This window comes from Pipistrellus kuhlii, unplaced genomic scaffold (assembly GCF_014108245.1).
Source record: "Pipistrellus kuhlii isolate mPipKuh1 unplaced genomic scaffold, mPipKuh1.p scaffold_m20_p_1, whole genome shotgun sequence".
Classification (NCBI taxonomy): Eukaryota; Metazoa; Chordata; class Mammalia; order Chiroptera; family Vespertilionidae; genus Pipistrellus; species Pipistrellus kuhlii.
In genome coordinates this window covers 19,451,769-19,475,012 of record NW_023425404.1, presented here as the reverse complement: position 1 = coordinate 19,475,012, position 23,244 = coordinate 19,451,769, and the positions used below count along the sequence as shown (strand labels likewise).

At 44.2% G+C, this 23,244-nt stretch overlaps 2 protein-coding genes, 1 long non-coding RNA gene and 1 pseudogene across 3 annotated transcripts in view; 3 read left to right on the top strand and 1 right to left on the bottom strand.

The window, feature by feature from the left end:
- Positions 1-6,019, top strand: part of MTHFD1 (methylenetetrahydrofolate dehydrogenase, cyclohydrolase and formyltetrahydrofolate synthetase 1) — a 51,483-nt gene extending 45,464 nt beyond the window's left edge. The window contains exons 25-28 of the mRNA XM_036434297.2: positions 729-836; positions 1,406-1,558; positions 4,413-4,506; positions 5,737-6,019. Coding sequence (XP_036290190.1) covers positions 729-836; positions 1,406-1,558; positions 4,413-4,502 — 351 coding nt within the window. The 3' untranslated portion in view covers positions 4,503-4,506; positions 5,737-6,019. The remainder of the gene's footprint in view (positions 1-728; positions 837-1,405; positions 1,559-4,412; positions 4,507-5,736) is intronic.
- A 5,249-nt stretch (positions 6,020-11,268) lies between these two features.
- Positions 11,269-19,227, top strand: AKAP5 (A-kinase anchoring protein 5). Its single transcript, XM_036434431.2, has 2 exons — positions 11,269-11,412; positions 15,922-19,227. The coding sequence occupies exon 2, from the start codon at positions 16,176-16,178 to the stop codon at positions 17,445-17,447; it is 1,272 nt and encodes a 423-aa protein (XP_036290324.1). The 5' UTR covers positions 11,269-11,412; positions 15,922-16,175; the 3' UTR covers positions 17,448-19,227.
- LOC118716955 lies at positions 14,595-15,258 on the bottom strand (annotated as a pseudogene).
- Positions 19,228-19,968: 741 nt separating the features above from the next.
- On the top strand, positions 19,969-22,389 carry LOC123652110. Its single transcript, XR_006741215.1, has 2 exons — positions 19,969-20,136; positions 20,385-22,389. It is a non-coding gene; the product is annotated as an uncharacterized LOC123652110 (long non-coding RNA).
- The last annotated feature ends 855 nt before the right edge of the window (positions 22,390-23,244 follow it).

Below are 23,244 nucleotides of genomic sequence, written 5' to 3'. Positions count from 1 at the left end.
TAGGGAGTAGAGTCAGATAAATTGGCTAATTTTAGTAATTTGCTCATCCAAGTTACCTCTGAGTAGCTTTCCTTCCCAGTTCCTGTGCTGTTTGCTGTGATTCCTCCACTGGGCAGCGTGTGAGGAGCCAGGCGCCCTGTTGTGGGTAACCAGCGGGCCAGGCCCTCACTGGTCAGACCCCTGGCCTCTGACCACTGCCCTCTGCTTGGTGCCACCGCGGGCATAGCCTTCCACACTGTTCCCACTTGATATTCATCCTAGAAGTCACCAGATTGGTTTTTTAAACTATTTCTAAGTACCAGCAATTATCAGTCAATATGTTATATGAAGAATAGCATCTACTTCACATATGCAAACGGGGAGTTATATGGATGGATATCGGTTGTTTTATTTCATAAACAGTATCCCAGGTCAGCTTTGACAGGAGACTGCTTTCCAGTCACAGAACATTATTTTTCACTTACGAAGAAGTCATTATTCTTGGGTCCTCATCAATATTTGTGACGTACTTAGTGAGATCCTAAAGAGAGAGAAACTACCTCTGTGGGACATTTTCCACTTATAAAATCTGGGGCTTGGCATTAAAAGAAAATGTTTCAACCCAATAAACGTCAAACTACTTGCCTATCTGTATCTGTATGTATGAAAACACCTGGCCCTGGTGGGAACTCTGACCTGGAATGGTTCCGGGTTCCAGGGATGCTCTCCCCCTCTGTTCTGTCTATTAGCTCCCCATTGCGGATAAAATCAGGATCATCGCACAGAAGATCTACGGGGCAGATGACATTGAATTGCTCCCTGAGGCTCAGCACAAGGCACAGGTCTACACGAAGCAGGTAGAGATGCCCAATTGTTTTGTTCTTTTAACTGTTTATAAAGCAGGCCTTGCAGTCAAGAATGAATCCCAGAGTCCTCCCAGCCCGCCAGGCACCCACTGCTTTCCTTCCTCTGGGCATGGCAGCAGCCTTTGCCCCTCTGAAATAGTGAGTTTACATTAGGGGAGCCAGCCCCGAGTTCTTTATTACCACAGGCGGTACATAAGTGTGTGGTGGAGCCATGAGGCATTGTGGAATGTCTCACTAAAATATTGGAAGCTGGCCTTGAGTTGTATTGGCTATATAGATGAAAATAAAATACTCACTTTTGGAGTATTTTGAGTACTTGCTCCCCTCACCCAACACATTTTCTCTCTCTCTCTCCCCACCGCCCTCCCCCGCCCCCCAGCAACTTTTTTTTTTTTTTTTTTTTTTACTAAACTAGAGGGCAGTGAGGTGGAGATGGATTTAAGGCGAGTTGAAATGAAATGTTCCAAATAAATTGAAGCATCCACACCAGCACGCCCAAATGCTCTGTCTCGCGGTGTCAGCTTTTCATTTGCCCCGCTTCTGTCCCCTTGTCTCCGCAGGGCTTTGGGCATCTGCCTATCTGCATGGCCAAAACACACCTGTCCTTGTCTCATAACCCAGAGCAAAAAGGTGTGCCTACCGGCTTCGTCCTGCCCATCCGTGACATCCGTGCCAGCGTCGGGGCTGGCTTTCTGTACCCCCTGGTCGGAACGGTGAGTGAGTGCTGCAGGCAGAGAGGGGTGCTTCTCGTCTTAAACCAGGTGTGAAGCCATCAGGCAGATGCCAGAGGAGCAGAGTTCGTTGCTGAGGAGATAGTCGGAGCTGGGCCTGTTAAGGATTAATCCTTTTGCTGTGGACTCTCTGGTGTCAGTTCAAGGATGGCGCATGGGTACTTGTGCTGAATAACAATTCTGTTTCCCAGTGGCAGTGTGACCTTGACTGAATCCAGGATGGGCCTCGTGGATGGGCTGTGATAGAGCTTGTTTATAAGCACAACTGACACTCATTGGGAGTTTAACCTTTCACAGGTTAACTGGGTGCTCCCAACAGCTCTGAGGCAGGAACAGAGGCTCTGCACCTGCTGGGTCTTCTTGACAGGCCTCGATCTTATGCCTGAAATTTGGGCAGTTCATAGTTTTTAAGTAAAGAATTTCCTCCTTAAAATGTGAATGCACCCTGTAGATGTGAAAGGTGAGGTCACTTATTTACACTTCAAGATGAATTATCAGATGCCTTCCTGTGGGTTTTATGCATATTAAAGGAGGAAACATGCTTAAGGGCATAGTCACAGCTTGAACTAACTTTGTCCCAGGGTTAGCACTGATCCAGTGCCCAGGTTTCCCCCTTAGATCCTGTATCAGCAGATCGTGCTTACCTGCACACAGGATTAAAATATTAAACTCACTTTGTACACAATGAAAAGGAAATCAGTAGACTCCTCTGTAACTATATTATTTTTTTCATACAGTGAGAAAGTGTTAGGAGGTGGCATTATAGAGTCGAAAGTATGTAACATTAAAGCCGAATTCTGTTTTGAGCTCTGCTGGTTTTGGCTGTGGGCTTGTTATTAAAAATGTGACCCTGCTCCTCTCCGCTCTCAGTGTGGGTCGGGCAAGTGCCTGCACCCCAGTGCTCCCTCAGTCTCGCAGAGAGCAGGAGGCTTGGCTGTGTCCTGATGTTCATCTTCATCGATCCTTGGGGTTTGTAGAAATTCCTTTTTCATAGGAATGGTAACTTGTTTGCCCAGCACCTTGAATATTGCAGAAACATGTCCTTTCCAGAGAAATTGTCAGCAGCCGCCGGCTGAGAGAGCAGTAACTGCAGTCTGTATTGTCACGATGATGTGTGCGAGCAATGGGTGACGAACCGGGAAAGCAGCACTGGAAGTGGTCAGGCCAGTGAGTTTCAGAGAGAAACACATCCTGCCCAGCTCAAGACTCTGTCACCTAGAACAAGCTCTCGCATTAAAAGCCAGCTTGGACCAAGACATTTCTGCACATAACCTAAGTGGCATAACCTAGATAGGTTATAACCTAGATGAGCACTATTCTTAATGCCTCCCAATTGCTGTTGCAGCCTAAACAGGACTCATAATTTGAGTAAGCTATGTTTTAATTCAAGGTGTAGTGGTTTCTTTTCAGAATTTTATGTCTAAGTTCATATAATTTTTTTTAAATTTTCTTATTTTCCATATGACCAGTGTGTAGGGGGCCAAAATCTTCTTTGGATAAGAGTAAAAATACTGAGGATCTTTATCACTGTTTGGAGACCATCTTTAGCATCTTCTGCTCATCTATGTCTGCATCAATGGCACAAATCCTTTCTCTTTATAATGCCATCTTCAGGCTTTTCTTCCAGGTCTCAGGACCCATCCCTCCCTTCCTCTTCTTCCCCCACACCCAGCCGTGGCTTACCTCTTACAGAATTTGAGAATAGAGACTGACACCAGATCCCTATAGTATATTCGAGGGCAGCAGTCACCTACCTTACAGACCTCACGGACCACCAGTTGGTGACCGCTGTCCTGGGGAGCATTGATTGGCATTCGCATGCCAGAATTAAGTTTTCTACCGTGCAGATGTTCTGTGTCACAGAAGGTGACTCATCCTATTCTGTGACATTTTTATAGTTAAGTCATAGAAGTTCAACTTAACCTATTTCCTGTCTGGATCTTATTTGGAACCTGTGTGTATTCATTATATAGAACATTGTTATAGATAAAATATATTGAGTTTTCACTTATAAGCCTTATGAATTTGCATATAAGCATTTGTTTGTCAAAGCCACATCTTTAGAAAAGAAGCCAGTACAAATATAAGCCATAAGCATTACAGGTTCAGTCTTAAAAGGCCGATTTGAACAAGTAAGAATAGTGGTTGTAGCCCAGCTGGTGTGGCTCAGCAGTTGAGCATCAACCTATGAACCAGGAGGTCATGGTTCGATTCCCAGGTGGGGCTTATGCCTGGATTGCGGGCTCAATCCCCAGTGGGAGGCGTGCAGTAGGCAGATCCATAATTTTCTCTCCTCATTGATGCTTCTATTTCTCTCTCTCTCCATTCCTCTCCTTTTCTTTCTTTCTTTTTTTTTTTTTTAGAATAGTAGTTTTAAAACCATGTACATTATGTAGAAAAATGTCTTGGCCCAAGTTAAAGGATACTAATGTCTAGTGATGTGTTGCGGTAGCAAAATTAATATGGGTATCTATGCAAATTTAATTAAAACAAAAATGTAAAAGTGGACAAGCCTGTACCCCTTTTGGTCTTGTGAATTGAGGACGGAGGAGGTGAGTAACTGAGTCCTTAGCCTCCGCAGCACCTGCTACTTCTCATTGCAACTGTCAGTGTGGGGAGGAGAGGGAGGCCTGACATTTGGTTTGCTGAAGGATCTGAGGGTTTCTCTCTGAGGTTACACAGGAGCAGTGTCTTTATTTTTAATGTGCTAACAAGAGGAGTACCACTTTGTTGACAACTACAAAATCATATTCTATCTTTGTGCCTTGGGTTTTCTATCCGAGGGAAACACGGGGGGGAATCACCAAGTATATTTGGAATGCTGTTTCACTCCTAGATGAGCACCATGCCTGGACTCCCTACCCGGCCCTGTTTCTATGACATTGATTTGGACCCTGAAACCGAGCAGGTGAACGGGCTTTTCTAAACAGGTAAGTCGTTTCTGGTGAGAGTGTTGCCATTTTCTTTACGAGGCATACATATGAATTATAGGACTCCAGCTAAAGTGATGTCACTTCAGACATTGCTGAAGGGAGAGGGGGCAGTAACCAATGAGTGAAGCATTTATATTTCAACACATTTTTGGAGGAAGAGCATGGATATCAGGTTGGCAGTGAGGGGGAAAGCCGCCGCCTCTTGAACTAAGGAGGGACTGCAGTTGGGCCCCCTCTGGGCTCCGTGTGGATGGGACAGGAGCAGCTGAGGTCTGTACTCTGAATAGAGCAGCTAAGCGTTGAGTAAATGTCCTCGGAAGTAGAAAAGAGAAGGAAATAACCATGTGGTTCTTTTGTCTTACGTGAAAGGGCCCAAGTACTCATCACTTGAGTAGAAAAGAGAAGGAAATAACCATGTGAAAGGACCCATGAGCCATCCCTAGACACATCCAATTTAATGTGAAAAACATCAATGATGATAATCCTCCAGAGAAAGGCTTGCCTATGAAAAAGCGAGAATTAGACTGAACCAGTCTGTCTTAGCAGCAGTAAGAGGCTGTTGGGCAGTGGAGGAATACTGTCCAAGTTCACACGGAAAGACACCCTACCAAATCTATCCAGATATTTCACACACATACAAGTTCCCCACCTGAATGTCCTCTTAGGAAGGGATTTAACCTTGTACTCCAGCAAAATGAGGAATAAACCAAGAAAAAAGAAGACTTGGCTCTCAGGAAACTGAATCCTGATCTAGACAGTAATGAAATGCAAGTGACCTTGAGTTACAAGTCTAATGTGAAGCAGGATGAGAGAGGCCTGAGAAAGACTAGGAAGAGCTAGAAAAGACAAGGTATCAAGGGCTCATGCGAACCATAGTCCTCACCTGAGCAGCCCTACGGATGGTTCCTTTCCGAACAGCTGCTGCCATAGAGGAGGGGCAGTGCTTGAGGCCGGGGACACATTCCTCAGGAGGCAGGGGTGATGTGGAAAGGTCATCCGGGCTCCTGCCTGGTCTGGCCCGGCACTGCTCACGTAGCCGTAATGGAAATGCCGTGCATTGTTTTCAGGCCTTTGGGCTGGCCCTCCAGGAGCTGTGGGTGAAGATGTTCCTGATAACAGCTTAGGTGATGGCGAGAGGGTGATGGTGTAGTGTGGAATGGAAGAGGAAACATTTCAGCAGTTGGAGAAAATATTCCTGTTTTTTTTGTTCGTTTGTTTTTCTTCCAGATTGTCCATCTTCAAGAAGCTACTTTGCAAGTTAGGCCAGTGTGTGTATTCAGGCCTACAGGCAGGAGTGTGGGGAAGCTGAGAGACGTCAGCTCCTGCCTCGAAGATCTTCTAAGAGAAATAGTGGGAGTTTCCCCCGAAGCCCTTCTTTGGTCTTAATTCCTATCATCATGTCTAAATTACCATAAAGGATGCACATTTCTATTTACTGAAATTTCACAGAATAAAAGAAAATGATTTTGTTATCTTTTTTAATTTAAATAAATCTTTATTGTTCAGATTATTACAATTGTTCATCTTTTTCCCCCCCATAGCTCCCCTCTACCCGGTTCCCACCCCACCCTCTGCCCTTACCTCCCCCCACTGTCCTCATCCATAGGTGTGCGATTTTAGTCCAATCTCTTCCCGCACTCCCCACACCCCTTTTCCTCCGAGAATTGTCAGTCCACTCCTTTTCTATGCCCCTGATTCTGTTATACTCCCCAGTTTATTCTGTTCATCAGATTTTCTTTATTCACTTGATTTTTAGATTCACTTGTTGATAGATATGTATTTGTTGTTCATAATTTTTATCTTTAGCTTTTTCTTCTTCCTCTTCTTAAAAAACCATTTCATATAATACTGGTTTGGCGGTGGTGAACTCCTTTAGCTTTTCCTTGTCTGTGAAGCTTTTTATCTGACCTTCAATTCTGAATGATAGCTTTGCTGGGTAGAGTAATCTTGATTGTAGGTTCTTGCTATTCATCACTTTGAATATTTCTTGCCAGTCCTATCTGTCTTGCATAGTTTCTGTTGAGAAATCAGCTGACAGTCATTTGGGTGCTTCCTTGTAGCTTATTGTTATTCTCTTACTGCTTTTTTTCTCTTTGTCTTTTGCTCTTGGCATTTTAATTATGATGTTTTTAAAAGATTATGTCTTGAAGTGGTCCTCTTTGGATTCCTTTTGTTTGGGGTTCTCTGCACTTCCTGGACTTGTAAGTAAGTCTATTTCTTTCACCAGGTGGGGGAAGTTTTCAGACATTATTTCTTCAAATATGTTTTCAGTATCTTGCTCTCTCACTTCTTCTGGCACCCCCATAATTCGGATATTGGTATGTTTGAGGTTGTCCCAGAGGCTCCTTATACTGTCTTCATATATTTGGATTTTTTTTTTTCTTTTTGCTTTTCCAGTTGAGTGTCTTTTGCTTCTTTGTATTTCGAATATTTGACTTTAATCTTGCGTTCCTCTAGTATGCTGTTGGGTCTCTGTATAATATTTTTTATTTCAGTCAGTGTATGTTTAATTTCTATTGTAGTTGGTCCTTTTTCATATCCTTGAGGGTCTGGTTAAATTCAAATGTTACAAATTGCTTTTTTCAATTGGTGATAAATCTTAGAGCTCTTACTTCATCAGCACTTTGAATTGCACTGCTGCTGCCCACCAGATGAACTTGCTAAGGTCATGTGACTCCAAAGCCTCTGCTCTTTACCATCATTCTGCCGTTCAGAGCTCCTCCTGCCAGGTTGCCCAGAAATGGACGTCCCACTTGTGGCAGGTGGAAAGCTGTGCCCCTTTCACATCTGTTCAGAAGGAAGGGACAATACAAGGTGGAAGAAATAAAGAGGTTAAGAAGGCTGTCAAGCAATTATTGATGCCTTGGGTTTTATGGAATTGATTCTTTAATCTGATAAGAGTAGAGGTATAATAAAGAGGAGGCACACAGAACAAAAACACTGCTGGCTAATTGGAGACCTGGATTCAAAACCGACAGGAGAATTGTTGCCAGAGACAGTCCAGAGCATTTACTTTGGGGCCGAGTCCTTCCAGATCACTGGCCTCCCTTCCCCATTTCTATCCTCTGGGCTCCTAGGAATGCCTTCCCTCCCTGTACTCGTAATATCACTGACAGATTGCAGCTTCTCTGATCTGTACCTCAGAGGCTGTTGCTATGCACTGGAGATGTATATACACTCTTCATTCCAAAGAGAGACAGCGTGTATGTGCTGTCAAGTGAGGCAGACGACAACAGAATCGCTGTTGAGCTTGTGTTGGCTGGTGCAGCCCTCATGGTGCCTCGGCACAGATCCAACCAGCAGAGAGCTGGAGTCACCGGTTCACTTAGTGGGGTGCCGGGAAAGAAGGGGTGGAGGCTTATTCCCAGATCTCTGAAATGTAGGAAGTGTTACCAAAGAGTTATAGACCATTTTTGGTAGTGTCAGGCCCAGGCTGTGGGTGGATAGGAACGAGGATGGGAGAAATGGTATGGTGAGTAGAGATCAGATAAATATGTAAGCTCTGTTTTATTGGCGCACTGGATCTGGTGATGCTAACAAGATAATCTGTAGGTAGGATAATTTCTCATCAGAGGGGATAGATATATTTATAGCCTGTTTCTCATTATATAATGAAAAGCTACTGGGGGAATAGCTGACAATGATAAGGGGAACAGCTTCCTGTCACTTAAGTGAGTTCAGGGATGACAGATTTCTTTCGTGCGTGAGATACTGGGTGCATTTTTTAAAAAACTAAAGTATGGCATTGAATTCTTACATCGCAAAGAAAAACCACAGTGCAGTATTTTATTTATAGTATAGCTGTCAGTGTGTGTGTGTGTGTGTGTGTGTGTGTGTGGTAGAGATCAGGGATGAATTATGTGTAATAGACCTTAAAGAAATCTGCCCTCTAAAATACAAAATCAATTCATCTCTTACCTCAAGCCACCCTTCAGTTCCCTTTCACTAATCTCTTTTTCTTTTAAGAAAAGCAAATGGGCCCTGGTTGGAAGCTCAGTGGTTAGAGCATCAGCCCATGGACCAAAGGGTTCGACTTCCCATCAATATTTTTTTTTAAATATATTTTATTGATTTTTTTACAGAGAGGAGGAGAGAGGGTCAGAGAGCCAGAAATGTCGAGAGAGAAACATCGACCAGCTGGCCTCCTGCACACCCTCCACCGGGGATGTGCCCGCAACCAGTGTACATGCCCTTGACTGGAATCGAACCCGGGACCCCCCAGTCCACAGACCGACGCTCCACCACTGAGCCAAACCGGTTTAGGCCCCATCAATATTTTGTACCTCAGTTGCGGGCTCAATCCCAGCCCTAGTTAGGGTGCATGGGGGAGGCAACTAATTGATGTGTCTCTCTCACATTGATCTTTCTTCACTCCCACACCTCCCTCCCCTCCACTCTTTCTCTAAAAAAATAATAATAATAATTAAAAAAATATGTCCTCAGTTGAGGATTTAAAAAAGAAAGAAACGCAAGTGGGGCTGTGGTGTGTGTGTGTTGGCGGGGGGAGCGGGGGACAGTGGGGTGGGTAATTGGGGAAACTGGATCATCTATAAAGATAATTTTTAAAAAAAGAAAAGCAAGTGGAATAAGATCTACAAGTTATTAAGGTGGACTTTATTGTTTTAACCTGTCCCTTATTTTACTTTCAACTATTTCCTAATAACACAGCTATGCTACCTTGTCTTCAATAAATAAGCTCATCTTATTTTTGCCTGGAGTGTTGCGAACTCCCAGATCTGGATTTGAGAAAACTTGATCTCAGTGGGTAATAGCAACTCAATTGGTCATGCGGGTATGGGTTTCGTGGGGCTAAAGTTCAAAACGCAGTGAGCAGGGTTAGCAGCCCCCTGAGGCTGTAAAGGTCATATCCACAGACTGCGGTTCCCTGAGTGAACAGATAAATTGAATTCTTAATCACAACTAAACTAGATGCATCTGGGTTTTCTTGTCTTACAATTGTTGTCTCTTCTATGGATTTAAGATCTTGACAACTTGGATGCAGCTTTGCTATTGTGTCCTCATAGTTCTTTCCTTAATCATGATCCTATTGAAGAAAGGGTGTGAGGACAGCTGCGGTTCAGTAGTTTTCCCTCCACAGTAACAGGTTCTTCCTCTGGATGGTGCCCTTGGGAGGGGCTGGAGGAGGAGGCAGGAAGTGAGCATCCTGCGGGATCACAGCAGGAGCTCCCAGGAGTGCCCTTGTAGGCAATATTACACCCAGAGCAAGTCACCCTGAGCTCCCCTAGCAACACCTCTCCTAGGTGTTCGTGAAAACGGTGTGTTCTGTGTACAGATACAGGCTTGTGGTGCTTTTCACTGTGGCCAGCAGCTTGTTTAAGGATTCAGAAAACGGCCCTGGCCGGTGTGGGCCAGTTGGTAGGGTGTCCTCCCAAGCACCAAAGGTTACTGGTTCTGTACCTGGTCAGGGCACATGCCTGGGTTACAGGCTGGATTCTGGGGGCCGGGAGAGGGGGCATCCTCTATATTTCTTCCTCTAACTCTCTCTCCCTAAAATACTTATTTAAGATTCAGAAAAATGCATGAAAATACACAACCTAGCCAGCCAGGCAGAGCCCTGGGCTCTGAAGGGACTGGAACTGTAAGGAAAGCCTCTCCACCTGCCCCACCCCCACTCGGCTCAGCTGAGAGGGACAAGGTTAAACCAGCTGATAGGAATGCCCTGAAGGGAAATATGGGTGTAAGCTACCTCAACTTATTCTTGGAAATAAATATTCAAGGCATAAAAGTCGGGCGGGGCTGGGTTCCTGTGCGCTTCTCACCTTGTGCACATAGAGCGGTCCTCTCTCCCCCGGGCCTGGGCTTTGGCCTCTGACAGCCCGTTTGGCCATGAGCCACAATAACGTCATTACACCCAAACCCACTCCTAGGAAAGAGTTTTGTTGTTATTGTTTCAGTTCGTTTATGTGATTTTCTCTCCAAACGAACGAGATCCAAACACGCAGCACAGGTTTTTGTTTTTACTTACCGATTTGAGAGGAGAGAGAACCATCCATGTATTGTTTCACTTCGTTATGCATTCATTGGTTGCTTCCTGTCTGTGCCCTCATCTGGGACTGAACCTGTACCCTGGCCACATTGGGACGACGCTCTAACCAACTGAGCTGCCGGCCAGAGCCCACCAGGCACTTTAAAAATATATACATTTTTAAAATTGAATTTTAGAGAGAGAAGAAGAGAAAGGGAGCAAGAACCATGGATGTGAAACATGGGTCAGCTGCCTCCTGCATGCCCCTATGGAGCATTGAGCCCGCCGCCTGGGCATGTGCCCTGGCCGGGAATCAAACCGGCCACCTTTCGGTGCACGACTCGATGCCCAACCAACTAAGCCACAAGGCCAGAGCCCGCGCTGCACTTTTAAAGCCTGCTTTTACAATGCTGCATCTGCCGTGTCTTTAAACATTCGGTTTGGGATGGTGTGGGGCTTCTAAGGAGAAATGCCTATCACTGAAAACCAGATTTTGATACTTTGCATCTCAGAAAATATGGGGCTCCCTACCCGGGTCCCCTCCCGATCCTCGGCTCTCTCCACGGTCCCCCTGCCCTTGCCTGGAGGTCTGCTCCCACCCGGGTAGACCTCCCGCAGGTGGCCCCGCGGATCCCCGCCCTCCCCTCTGCCCCCTTCCTCCCTGCCCTCCTCCGCCCCCCGCCCGCCGCAGCCCCCAGCCCTGGCCCCGCCCCGCGCCGCCGCTCCGCGCGCATTGGCGCCGCCGCTGTCAGTCCGCGCCCTGGGGAGGGGGCGCCGCGGGCTGCGGTCCCTCTGCGGCGGCTGCTGCTCCGGTGCGCCCGCGGCTCCCCCGCTGCCTGGGTGGCCGGCCCGCCGGCGCCCGCCCTCTCCCCCGCACGGAGCGGCGGGGACCCCTGGTCTCGGACCCGGCGCCATCGGTAAGTGGAGGAGGGCGAGGAGGTGGCGGGAGGAGAAGGTGCGGGCCGGTGTCCGGTCCCCGCTGACCCTGCGGGCGGCGAGGTGGGCGGGAGGAGCCCCCGCACCCCGGATCTGCGCCTCCGGAGACGGCCGGGGTGAGAGGCGGGGAGGTCACTGGTCCGCACGGATCTCCAGCCAGCGCGACCCTCCCGGGCTGTGCGCAGCCTGCCCGCTGCCTGACAGCTCGCCCTGGACGCAGGGGTTGCGGTGGATTTTTCCTCCTTCGCCCTATGTCGGAGGGGAAGGGACTGGGGTTCCTGGTTGTGCAGAGAGCTGGAAGCTGGGTTATCCGTCGCACGCCCCCGGCACTTTCCTTTTTGAGTTTATCCCGAGCGGAGCTCCTGCCAAAAGGCTCCCCCCGCTGAACGAGGCGCCTTCCTCCGAGGGAGCTCCGCGGCCCGCAGCTGCCGCCGGGGAGTCACCGCTTTCCCGGGGAGCGCTCGCTCTTCCCTCCGCGCTGCTCCGCTTCCAGGGGAAGGGGGCAGGGGTGTTCCCTGGGGCTTTACTCTTTCGATTCTATGCGGAAACGATAATAACCGGTAACTTTAAGCTGAAGGAGGAATCGCTTGCAGCCTAACATTCTGCAAAGTTTTAATGTCTACAGACTGCGTGTCCCCCATTGCAGTTAGGTTTTTGTTTGGGTATTTGTCTTGTTTCTACAGTGAGAGGGAGTCATTCACATGAGCTTCTCGAGCAGCTGTCCCTGTTAGGTTCAAATGATACATTCCCAGACGTGACCTCTCATTTCAATATTTCTTTTTTTTATTTTTTTAAAATATATTTCATTGATTTTTTACAGAGAGGAAGGGAGATAGAGAGCTAGAAACGTAGATGAGAGAGAAACATCAATCAGCTGCCTCTTGCACAGCCCCTACCGGGAATGTGCCCGCAACCAACGTACATGTCCTTGACCGGAATCAAACCTGGGACCTTTCAGTCCGCAGACCGATGCTCTACCACTGAGCCAAACCTGTTTCGGCTCTCATTTCAATATTTCTGTTAGTTATACATCCTCTGGTTAATAGAAGTTTTCAGGAGCCAAGAACTTACAAGAGATGAGACCACTTAAAGAAAGCTCCAATCAGCTGTGGTTCTAGTACCGATAGAAGCATTCAATGAGGAGGGACACTTTTACATGTTCCTATTTAAGCTCCATTTTTGCTATCTAGAGGACTGTCTTGCTGTCAGAAGCATGTAGTATGTAACACCCAACTTTAGGAAACACTTAGATCATAAACTGATTTTCAGAGTTCCAGTTCCTTATGTGGCTCACAGAAGCAAGAACTACCCAAGGGAACCTTCAACAGTGAAAGATTTGCATGAAAACAGCCCAAGGGATGAGTCCCTTTGCTTATTTCAGGACATCCATCAACTGGAATTCATGGAGTTTTTGTTAGATGGTCACCCCGGACCTCTGTTTGTTGGTACCATCATACCATTCTGTGGGTTAATTTTTAAATATATCTTTATATTTAAATCTAACTAACCAGTTTGCCAGTTGTAAAGTTTATTATTTACATTTGGCTTTCGAATTATGATAGTTCCAGAACCAAGAAAATAAAATCTAAGAATTTCAAAAGCTTAATTTTTAAAATAGCAAGAACTCAGTCTAATCTTGATTCAATTATGAGTTGATGGGCTACATAGTCTATATATATAAAAGCCTAAGCAACTGTTCAACCGGTAGCTATGCCGCACTCTGACCACCAGGAGGCAGGTGCTCTGACCAGTAGGTTAGCTTGCTGCTGGGGTTGGGCTGATCAGGACTGGGCAAGATGGGCCAGACACACTCTGGAGCCCTCTCCCTCCCCTCCCTGGCCCCGATTGTGCACTGGTGGGGTCCCTCAGCCTGGCCTGCACCCTCTCGCAATTTGGGACCCCTCGGAGGATGTTGGAGAGCCAGTTTTGGCCCAATCCTCGCAGGCCAGGCTGAGGGACCCCACCGGTGCACGAATTCGTGCACCAGGCCTCTAGTGGTTAAATAACCATTAAACATTTTTAAATTTTTTTGACTAATGAATGTAGTACAGATTAGCATCTTTAAACAATTCCATTTTTCTTTTTTTTAAATATATTTTTATTGATTTTTTACAGAAAGGAAGGGAGAGAGATAGAGAGCTAGAAACGTTGATGAGAGAGAAACACCAACCAGCTGCCTCTTGCACACCCCCTACCGGGGATGTGCCTGCAACCAATGTACATGCCCCTGACTGGAATCGAACCTGGGACCTTTCAGTCCGCAGACCAACGCTCTACCACTGAGCCAAACCGGTTTCGGCTAAACAATTCATTTTTCTGATGAAACTTAAAGCCCAATTTCAGAGCATGGGTTTCAGAAAAAATCTGGGGTGGAATCTGAGCTCTGATACCTCCTAGCTGTGTAATCTCGGCCACGTTGCATAACCCCTCTAAGCCTGTTTCTTTGTAGACGGCGATACCACCACCTACTCACTTTGTAATGGGAGGATTAGATATGTATACAAAAGTGCTTAGCACTTCCTAAGACACAGAAGTTCCTCAGTAAGTGTCAGCGATTACTATCGTTTGCTCTTACTGACCTTCAACTATGAGCTCATTATGGAAAATGTTTGAACAGCAAATACTTAGAAAAAATGTATACAACTAAATTTAAGGGTGGCGAGTCATAGCGATGTTACGTTTCCCCAGAGTATGTATGAAAAGCAGCACTTCCTTGGCGGAACTTACATTTTTAGAACAGAAACCTTATGGTATAACAGAAAGAGCATTGGAGAGTCAGAGTCTTCAGTGCTAACTATGGTCATGACCTTGCCCAACTATATGGCTTTCCAGGCTAACTGTCCATTACGATGCTCAATTTCTTCATCAGACTGGACTTGATTAATCTCAAATAATCTCTAAAATCCTTTTCAGCTTCCGAATTTCTGATTGCATGCAATAAAAATTACACTAGCTTCCTTATCACCATCATTCTTTGTCTGTTTAACTTGCAATTCAGAGCCATAAAGACAGCACAACTAGCCCTGGCCTGCGTAGCTCAGTCGGTTGAGCATCCACTCACGCATCAAAAGGTCACCAGTTTATTTATTTATTTACTTTTGGAAAATGGCCATGCATAATGTTTCCTACCATATATTAAAATAAAAACAAAGTTTCAGTCTCTTCACAAGTAGAAATTTATATTCTCTGGATTCTCTTTTCTGATTTTTGCTGCAGCTTCTGCTTTGTAATCAGATGGACAGTTGTGCTTGTCAAAGTAACGGTGAAGTCCACAAAACTAATTTCCACATCGGCAGTCAAACCCAGTAAGGCCAGCTTTCTTTCTGCACATGAAACATCTATTCTTCTTCGGTTTGGATAACTCGGGAGTTTTTTCTTCGCTTTGAAAAGTACAGGGTTGAGAAACTGATGAACTGGGCTGAGTGACAACCGGCTCTGACACCTCTGTCTTCGGGGTAGTCATTTTGTCCTCTCTTGAAACGCTCATTTCTGTCCTTTGCTGAGTTACAGGCAAGGCAGCCACAGGCACATTTCTTGGTTTTTCAGATATGCTGCCAGCAGCACCTTCACAGTTGTTTAAACCAGCGTCTGCTCTTTGCACAGATGCAGAATCTGAGGTAGGGCTGTTGGAACCACTAGCTGCCCCCATTGGGCTCATTCTGCCACTATTCTGTGCCTCTGAAGATGCTCTTTGTAGCAAACAGAACACATTCCATTTGTCCTAGGATTCCCATAAAAGCCACATCCTGTACTGCAAGCATGGGCCCTGGGGTCTGGTTAGTCTCCTGAGCCGTATTTTTCTGCGGTTGCATCACGGTGCACGCCGGATATGGGTGTGAGATAGTTCGACGTTTCTCTGTGTCTCTCCTCCTCTGTTTCTCTCCAAGGTCACCAGTTTAATTCCTTGGTCAGGACACATACCCAGGTTGCAGGTTTGAACCCCGGACAGGGTACATACAGAAGGCAGCCAGTTCATGTCTCTCTCCTGGATGTTTCTCATTGATCTCTCTCCCCCTTCCTCTCTCTCTAAAATCAATAAAAATATTTTTTTTAAATAATAACATCAGATTTGTAGAAACAATCCAAAAATGAAGTGTTAACAGAAACTAGAGCAAAATGTATTTACACTGCATTTTTTTTTTACAAGGTAAAAGTTAAGCCCCAGACCTGGCTGATATAGTTCAGTTGGTTGGAGCACTGTCCCATGCACCAAAGTGTCCCAGATTTGATTCCTAGTCAGGGTACATACCTGGGTTGCAGGTTCGATCTCCAGTTGGGGTGAGTATAGGTGAGTAGGAGGCAACCTATGGATTTTATCTCTCTCTCTAAAATCAATTTAAAAAGTTAACACCGATTTTTATTCTCCAGTCATTTTCAGTAAGTTATAATATGGGAAACATGCCTGGTAGAATCATACACATTCCATGGAAATTGTCTATAGAAAACAACAGGCTGATGGTGAAATAAAATATCTTCTTTTCTCTCACCAGGTTAATCTTTAACTAAAACCAAGTCTGTCAAGTAAAGGGCTTTCACGAAGAAATGAAAGAGAAATTACAAGAACTAGAGAAACTAAGCATTTGCCTACTGGAGAAACCACCTCAAACAACTGTGTGGAATTGGAAGAAAGGAGTGAACACACCTGGGAGAAATTCTGCTGAGTGTGACCCTTTTGCCCAGCTTCTTGTCGTAATCGGCTGCTAAGGAAGAGAGACTATCCTTTTCGAGAGAGTGTGTTGTAAAAATGGAGACCCCAGTTTCTGACATTCAAGTAGAGAGCAAGGATGAGACGGGATCAGCAGAAGTGAGAGCTCGGGATGAGAGGCAGGAGGAAAAGGCATCGATGCTTTGCTTCAAGAGAAGAAAGAAATCTGCCAAAGCCACGAAGCCCAAAGCCGGCCCTGGAGCCGTGGACGCGGCCAGGGAGTACGGTTCAGGAGCTGGAGCTTCTGAGCAGCCACAGCCCCCGGCGGGGGCCTGGGCCTCAATAAAACGTCTAGTGACGCGCAGGAAAAGGTCAGGCTCTTCCAAGCTGCAGAAGCCCTCCGAGGCCAACGTGCAACCTGAAGTCAGCGCCGAGGATGCTGATCTTCCTAAGAAAAAGGCAAAATCCAGACTGAGGATTCCCTGCATAAAATTCTCCAAGGGGGAGAAAAGACATCATTCCGAAATCATAGAAGATGCAGACTGCAGCGTCCAAGTTCAGGTAGAGGCAGAAAGGATGGATACAAAAACCCCAACCCAATCGGATGAAGACCAGGCAACAAAGACCCAGCTGACCCAGGAAGTGAGTGGAGCGGTCTCACAGGTCGGGGGTGATGAGGTCTGCGAGTCAAATGTGAGCAACAGCGGAACTTCTCCTGGAGAGAATGTGATTTCGGTAGAACTTGGGTTAGAAAAGGGGCATTCTGCTATTCACACAGGAACTCTAATCCTTGAACAAGACATTGAAACAACGGAGGAAAAGCCGAGTATCCAGCCCCAGCAGACAAGCCCACCGGAAACTTCAGAAACAGAACATCAGCCACCGGTGGTTTCTGATGCTCCCCTCTCACCTGCATCCCCAGATCAGCAAATCGCGGAAGAAGCCAGAAACCGTGTCCTGGAAAGTGAGCCAAACGGGAAAGACCAGGAAAGTGGAGAGATTGTAGCTGAGGAGATGAAGCCAAAAGATGATGCGTTGAGCCAGGAACCCGATGTTAAAGAAACCGAGGTCAGTGCAGAGAAACCCAAGCCGGAAGAAAACAAAAGAATGGAGCCCATTGCTATTATTATTACAGACACTGAGATTAGTGAATTTGATGTGAAGAAATCGAAAAATGTCCCCAAGCAATTCTTAATTTCGATTGAAAATGAGGAAGTAGGGGGTTTTGAGGGGAGAACTTCAGAACAATATGAGTCACTCTTAATGGAAACAGCCTCCTCTCTTGTCAAGCACGCTATCCAGTTGTCCATAGAACAGCTGGTTAATGAAATGGCCTCTGGGGATAACACAATCAACAGTCTTCTACAGTGACTCCATTCCCAGATCATGGGAGGGGGGAAACATTTCACAATGAGTTATTTTACGTAATCGTGGCATTTCTTCTTCGTTAACCAATGAGAGATTTTCATCTGGGGACTCTAAAGGCACAACGTCAGCCCAGAAGTGTTGAAGAATGAATCCAGTCTATGAAACTCCGCCTACCACTAAAACGCAGCTAGCTACTTCTGGATGGAGGATGTCAGTGCAGACCACAATAGCCAAGTGGCATAAAAGGAGTTGCTGAGATGGCAGGTGAAGATGTATTCACTGAGCACTTATAAGATGGCATCATCTCTTTTTGGTCCTCTCATGTCACAGAGCCTGGTTTCCTTCTGATAGTTCAACTCTGTGTACAGGTTAACATGACATTCCGTTTTCAGAACCTTTTTGTTACAGTGCACATTTATCTTGTTTAAAATGGTGAGTAAGGTGAGCTCTTTTTTTGGTGTGAATGTGTTATTTATATTGTTAGACTCTAGGCAGTAGTCTTACCTTCAAAAACATTGCATTTTCCCAATTTCAGCGGAATGTGCAGAATATGCATAGTCAAACTTGAAACGTGGATGGTCTCTAGTCTTGCTCAAGTCCCTCACAAAAGCCATTCACGAATGTATCCAACAGGCAAATCATTACCAAGTGCCACGATGTGGGAACACAACACGGAGAGCATTCTCCCTCGCCAACTTCCTTCTGCCCCAAACAGACTTGTATAAATCCATGTCTGCAGGGGATCCTCCGCTGAGAAGGTTCAAAACAAAACAAACAATCAAAAACTAAACAACAGCAAGAGCAAACAGGAAAAGAGTGGAATGTTCCTTTCCATCCGAGAGAGAAAAACTTCCCAGGTACCAAGTCACCACAGAACAAGGATTCCTTTGCAGGCTGACTGCTCCCGAGACCTCAGTCCTCAACTCTCCTCAGAAAGTCATAATCAGTAAAAATATTACTCCTGATCAAGAATGAGCCAAGTACAAGATTGAATAGAAAGTAAAACATTGCTAAAGCACAGTATATTTTAAACATCCGTATTCTTTCATTGTGCCTGTGTGTTGAGACACTAGGAAAAAACATTTCACATGGACATTGGAAATTACATTCTTCATCATTTTTTTACAGTACAGCTAATTCCTTACAAAAAAAATGAACTTATAACAATGAGAAGGGCTTATTTGCATTTTATTCAGTTACTGAACTCATCCATCTAATCAGTGATTGCCATCCTTTTTGAAAAAGGGGTTTTATTTTAATCTTTTCTTGTGGCCATACTACTATAATGTACTTCCTTACCTCTCAGGTTGGGCTTCCGACTGTACAGTCCCCCACTGTTCAGGTTGAGTGACAGTGTTATTCTAAAAGTAGGTAAGGAAGAGCTTTCACTGGAGTTGTACAGTGTTTGCCAAAGAGCATTTGTACATTCCTGGGGGGGGGGGGGAAGGATGTACAGGAGATGATTTTAAATGATCTTGTGACTTCGTGAATTATTTATGGATTGCATATAGGAAGTATGTGCTAATTTGTCCTGTATAATCCTCTTTCTTCCCTCCTGTAAGTACGTGTTGAGACCTCTGGCAGAGGAACCTAATCTGCCTTTGGAACTGAACTATTATCAGTGAGATTCTTTGCTGAGAAGCATGAAGATTTTCCTGCCTTCATGCTTGTAAACTTCGGGGCAACCCACCCAAATCCTTCTGCCAACAAGACGAAAAGTGGATCTTCCAAAACACATGACCCAGAACACCAGTTTCTTTTACTTGTTTAACTTTTAAACATTCTTTTAAAACACGTGTCAAACACAAGGCCCGCGGGCCAAATCCGTCCCACCAGGCCTTGCAATGTGGCCCACACCGCGCTGTCATCACTGCACTCCGCTGCGTTTCCATCACAATGACTGTTCAGTAAACCATTCGGCCCGCGATTTAGGCTGGATTTTAGATTTTGGCCCCTTCTCTGATTGAGTTCGACACCCCTATTTTAAAAGATGGCTGAGTCATCCTCCCTAAACGTATTTCTTTTTAGTTTACTATCTGTGGTGCTAATGGATGTGGACAGCTCCCAGCAAATATCCATATAGTTAAAAGTGAACAATTTAGAAAACCTGACTGAGGTTGGTACATTTTACAGTGTTTTGAAGAATCCTGCCTTCATTTACTGCAAGATGCCTCAAGCCAATACCTTGCATTGTAAGTTTTTAATCTCTCATAATTGAGCAAAAAGTACACCACTTATTGAAATAGTTTGAAAATATTTGAAAGGTTTAGGTGTATTTATTTGGGAGTTTTATTATTTTTTAAAATATATTTTATTGATTTTTTTTTTACAGAGAGGAAGGGAGAGAGCTAAAGAGCTAGAAACGTCGATGAGAGAGAAACATCGACCAGTTGCCTCTTGCACAACCCCTACAATGGATGTGCCCGCAACCAAGGTACATGCCCTTGACCGGAATCGAACCCTGGACCTTTCAGTCCGCAGACCGACGCTCTACCACTGAGCCAAACTGGTTTCGGCTATTTAGGAGTTTTAAAACTGGATACTAGGTAAATATGTGTAATGAACTTTTTGTTAAGAAATTAACCTTTTATCTAGTGCTGTGTTTCTGCCCCCGCCCCCACCCCACATTGTATCAATAGTTTGATATATATATTTTATTAGAATATTATAATAGATTGTTTTTATGACAAGTGTACTCTACCTGCACTCATTCTTTTTTTTTTTTTCTTCAATCTATTTTTATTGATTTTAGAGAGGAAAGGAGAGGGAGAGGTAGATAGAAACATCAATGATGAGAGAGAATCATTGATTGCCTGCCTCCTGAACGCCCCCTACTGGGGATCAAGCCTGCAACCTGGCATGTGCCCTTGGCTGGAATCGAACCTGGGACCCTTCAGTCCTAAGGCTGACGCTCTATCCACTGAGCCAAACCAGCGAGAGCTACTTGCACTCATTCTTAAGTGGTTTCTCCTCAATCTTTGCTACTGAAAATATCTGGTGAATTAATAAGTAGGATTCCAGTTTGAAAAAGAAATCAAGATATTAGTTGGTTTCAACCTGATTATATCTTTGACGTGCAAAATCCTACTACAGTGAATTCTAAGGTGATCCAAATTGTTTTGTTGTTATAGAAATAATTTGGAATCAGATGACTTAGAAATCTCTCAAAACTTTTTATTATAATGGTATTTTAAGCAATTGGACTGTATATGTATGGCATTAAATGAATATAAATAGGTTCTTATTCATTCACAATCCTTTAACAACAGTAACATGATCATTTAAAAGGCAATTTATAGCACATTTTCATTTAAATTTGCTGTGGTTGAAGTGTTGTCTTTAGTGAACATTTATTAATTAGTGGGATTCAGTTTCTCTTTGAACTCAGAAGTTTTCAAGCTGGTTGGCTTACTGGATGCTTGTTAAGTTTTCAGCATCATCTTCCCCCCTTTTAAGAATCAAGTGTTTATTCAATTTGCTTTTCAACCCAGAGAATATGAAACTCTCCTCTAGTTTATGTAGCATTTTTCACTTAATATTTCCTTACAGAACTTTATAGGACATAAAAATAGCATCTGGTAGCACTTAGGTAAAGGTAGCAGAAAACAAAAGAACTTCCAAACAGAAATTATGTTCCTTGCCACCTCCTCCACTTCAAAGAATAACAAACACGTGGCACACATGGAGTTCTTCAGAAAAACTGCATCATTTTCTTCCAAGGTAAACTATTTGACAGCTCGGAGTCTGTGATGATCTTAATTGGCCTTCTATTTAGTAGAGTCTTAGAAACGGATTTATTTCTGAGAGACTTTTTTTCATCATTATGTGTGAATAGCTTTCCCGCTAAAGACTTTTAACGATAGGGGTCATAACAGGGCATGCAACTCTGAGTTAATTTCATCAATTTCTAACTTCAAGTTGCCTTATTTTTTGCAGTTAAGAAATATGTTTTTCAGGGTTAATAGCAGAATTTTTTTTTAAAAAAAAAATTGTTAAACTTTAGAATCCCATTGAAAAGATCCTTTAAATGTCAACTTTACTCAACCTTGTAAAAGTCTTTCTAATTTTATCTGACACTTAATACATCAGTTGACTTTCCTGCCGATCATTTAAGATTTAGAGAATTCTTTACAAATTCCTGTGTTTTATTGTATGACATGACGTTTCTTATTTTACAGAATTCACAATTTCAATGCATAGACTTTATGGTACATTTCTTAAAAGAATTTTTGTAGTGATCTCTATTTAGTTATAAAAATGTAACAGAAGGAAACGACATCAAATTTAGATGTCCCAATTAAATTCAACTTGATGCAACCTGAGTTGGGTATAACATACACCAAACACTTTGATAAAGGGGACAGGCTGCCTGCCCTCCAAGAGCATTGTCAACCAAGGGAGCAGTCCATACAGCCCCGGGACAGGAGTGAAGGCAGAGAGCCCCAGGCAATGAAGGCTGCATTACCAGGGCCTTGGAGGGGAGAACAAAGAGAAAAACAATTTTATCTGGTGTGGGAAGTGGCCATAGAAATACAGGGGCAGCTTGAAAGCATTCCGTTTCTAACTAGTTAAACGGTATATTCCTTCTGGTTTGTGAGCAGGTGCAGAAAAATGCCTGCATAATGTTACATATTTATAGTAGTTCTTTGTCTGTAAAATGTTAAGTGGGTGAGCTGTTATAAAAAGTTCCATATTGTATTTCTCATTAAAATTAGTACTATTATTACTGTGGATCAGATGCTAATATTCAAGAAATAATCCTCTAGTAAAAAGGTTTCGACCTGAATTAATACGTGAACTGACTGTTAATATAGAATAAATGTCATAATGGCTCATGTTTATTTTACTTATTCAAATCTTTGAAGAGAAGCATGGTATCTGACTTTCATTTCCTGAAACTGTGAGGATCAATCACACTGATGAAAATACTGAGTTTACACTACAACGAGTTCTCTGCTGACTGGGTGTGGGACAGACATGCCTAAGAAGAGCCCACCGCCAGCAAACCTTGCATTCAGTTTCATTGACCCGATTCCATGGAAAGGGCGATTCTGACTGGTGTCTCCTACGAATTTGACAGAGGTGTACTTGTTTTCATCACCTCTTGCTATATTCATTGTTCCTGCTTTATTTTAAACTACAAGTTGTTAATAATCTTTATGGCTTTCTAAATAGCTAAGCAATCTTGACACGAACATGCTTCAATTATTCAGATGATGCCTGCTAAGGCGGAGTGTTTAAAAAGTTCTGAGTGTTGCCCTGGCCTCAGCTTCATTCCAGGTCAAGGTAATGTATGTAGGTTGCAGGTTTGATCCCTGGGTTCGTGCAAGAGGCAATTGATCTCTCTCTCTCTCTCTCTCTCTCTCTCTCTCTCTCTCTCTCTCTCTCTCTCTCTCTTCCTCTCTTCCTCTCTTCCTTTCTTCCTCTCTCTCTCTCTCTCTCTCTCTCTCCTCCCCCCCACCCTTCCTCCCTTTCCCTCTTTCCCACCCTCTCTAAAAATCAATGAGAAAAATATCCTTGGGTAAGGATTAATAAAAAAACAAAATAAAAGTTCTGAGTGTTTCAAGAGTTTATTAAGACACTGATTTTATTCCCCTCATGTTGACAATCCTGTTTTTTCTTAAACACAACCCAATAGTAATAATTGGACTCTATGAGATAGAGTATTTCCAATCTCTGGACCAATTTAAAGTTGATCGTGTCTTAAAAGTCCTAAAACTAAATCTTGCACCAAAGCAAAATATTTCATTAATGTACAAATACTGTACATTGGGTATTTAACATTTCACATTTTGTAGAA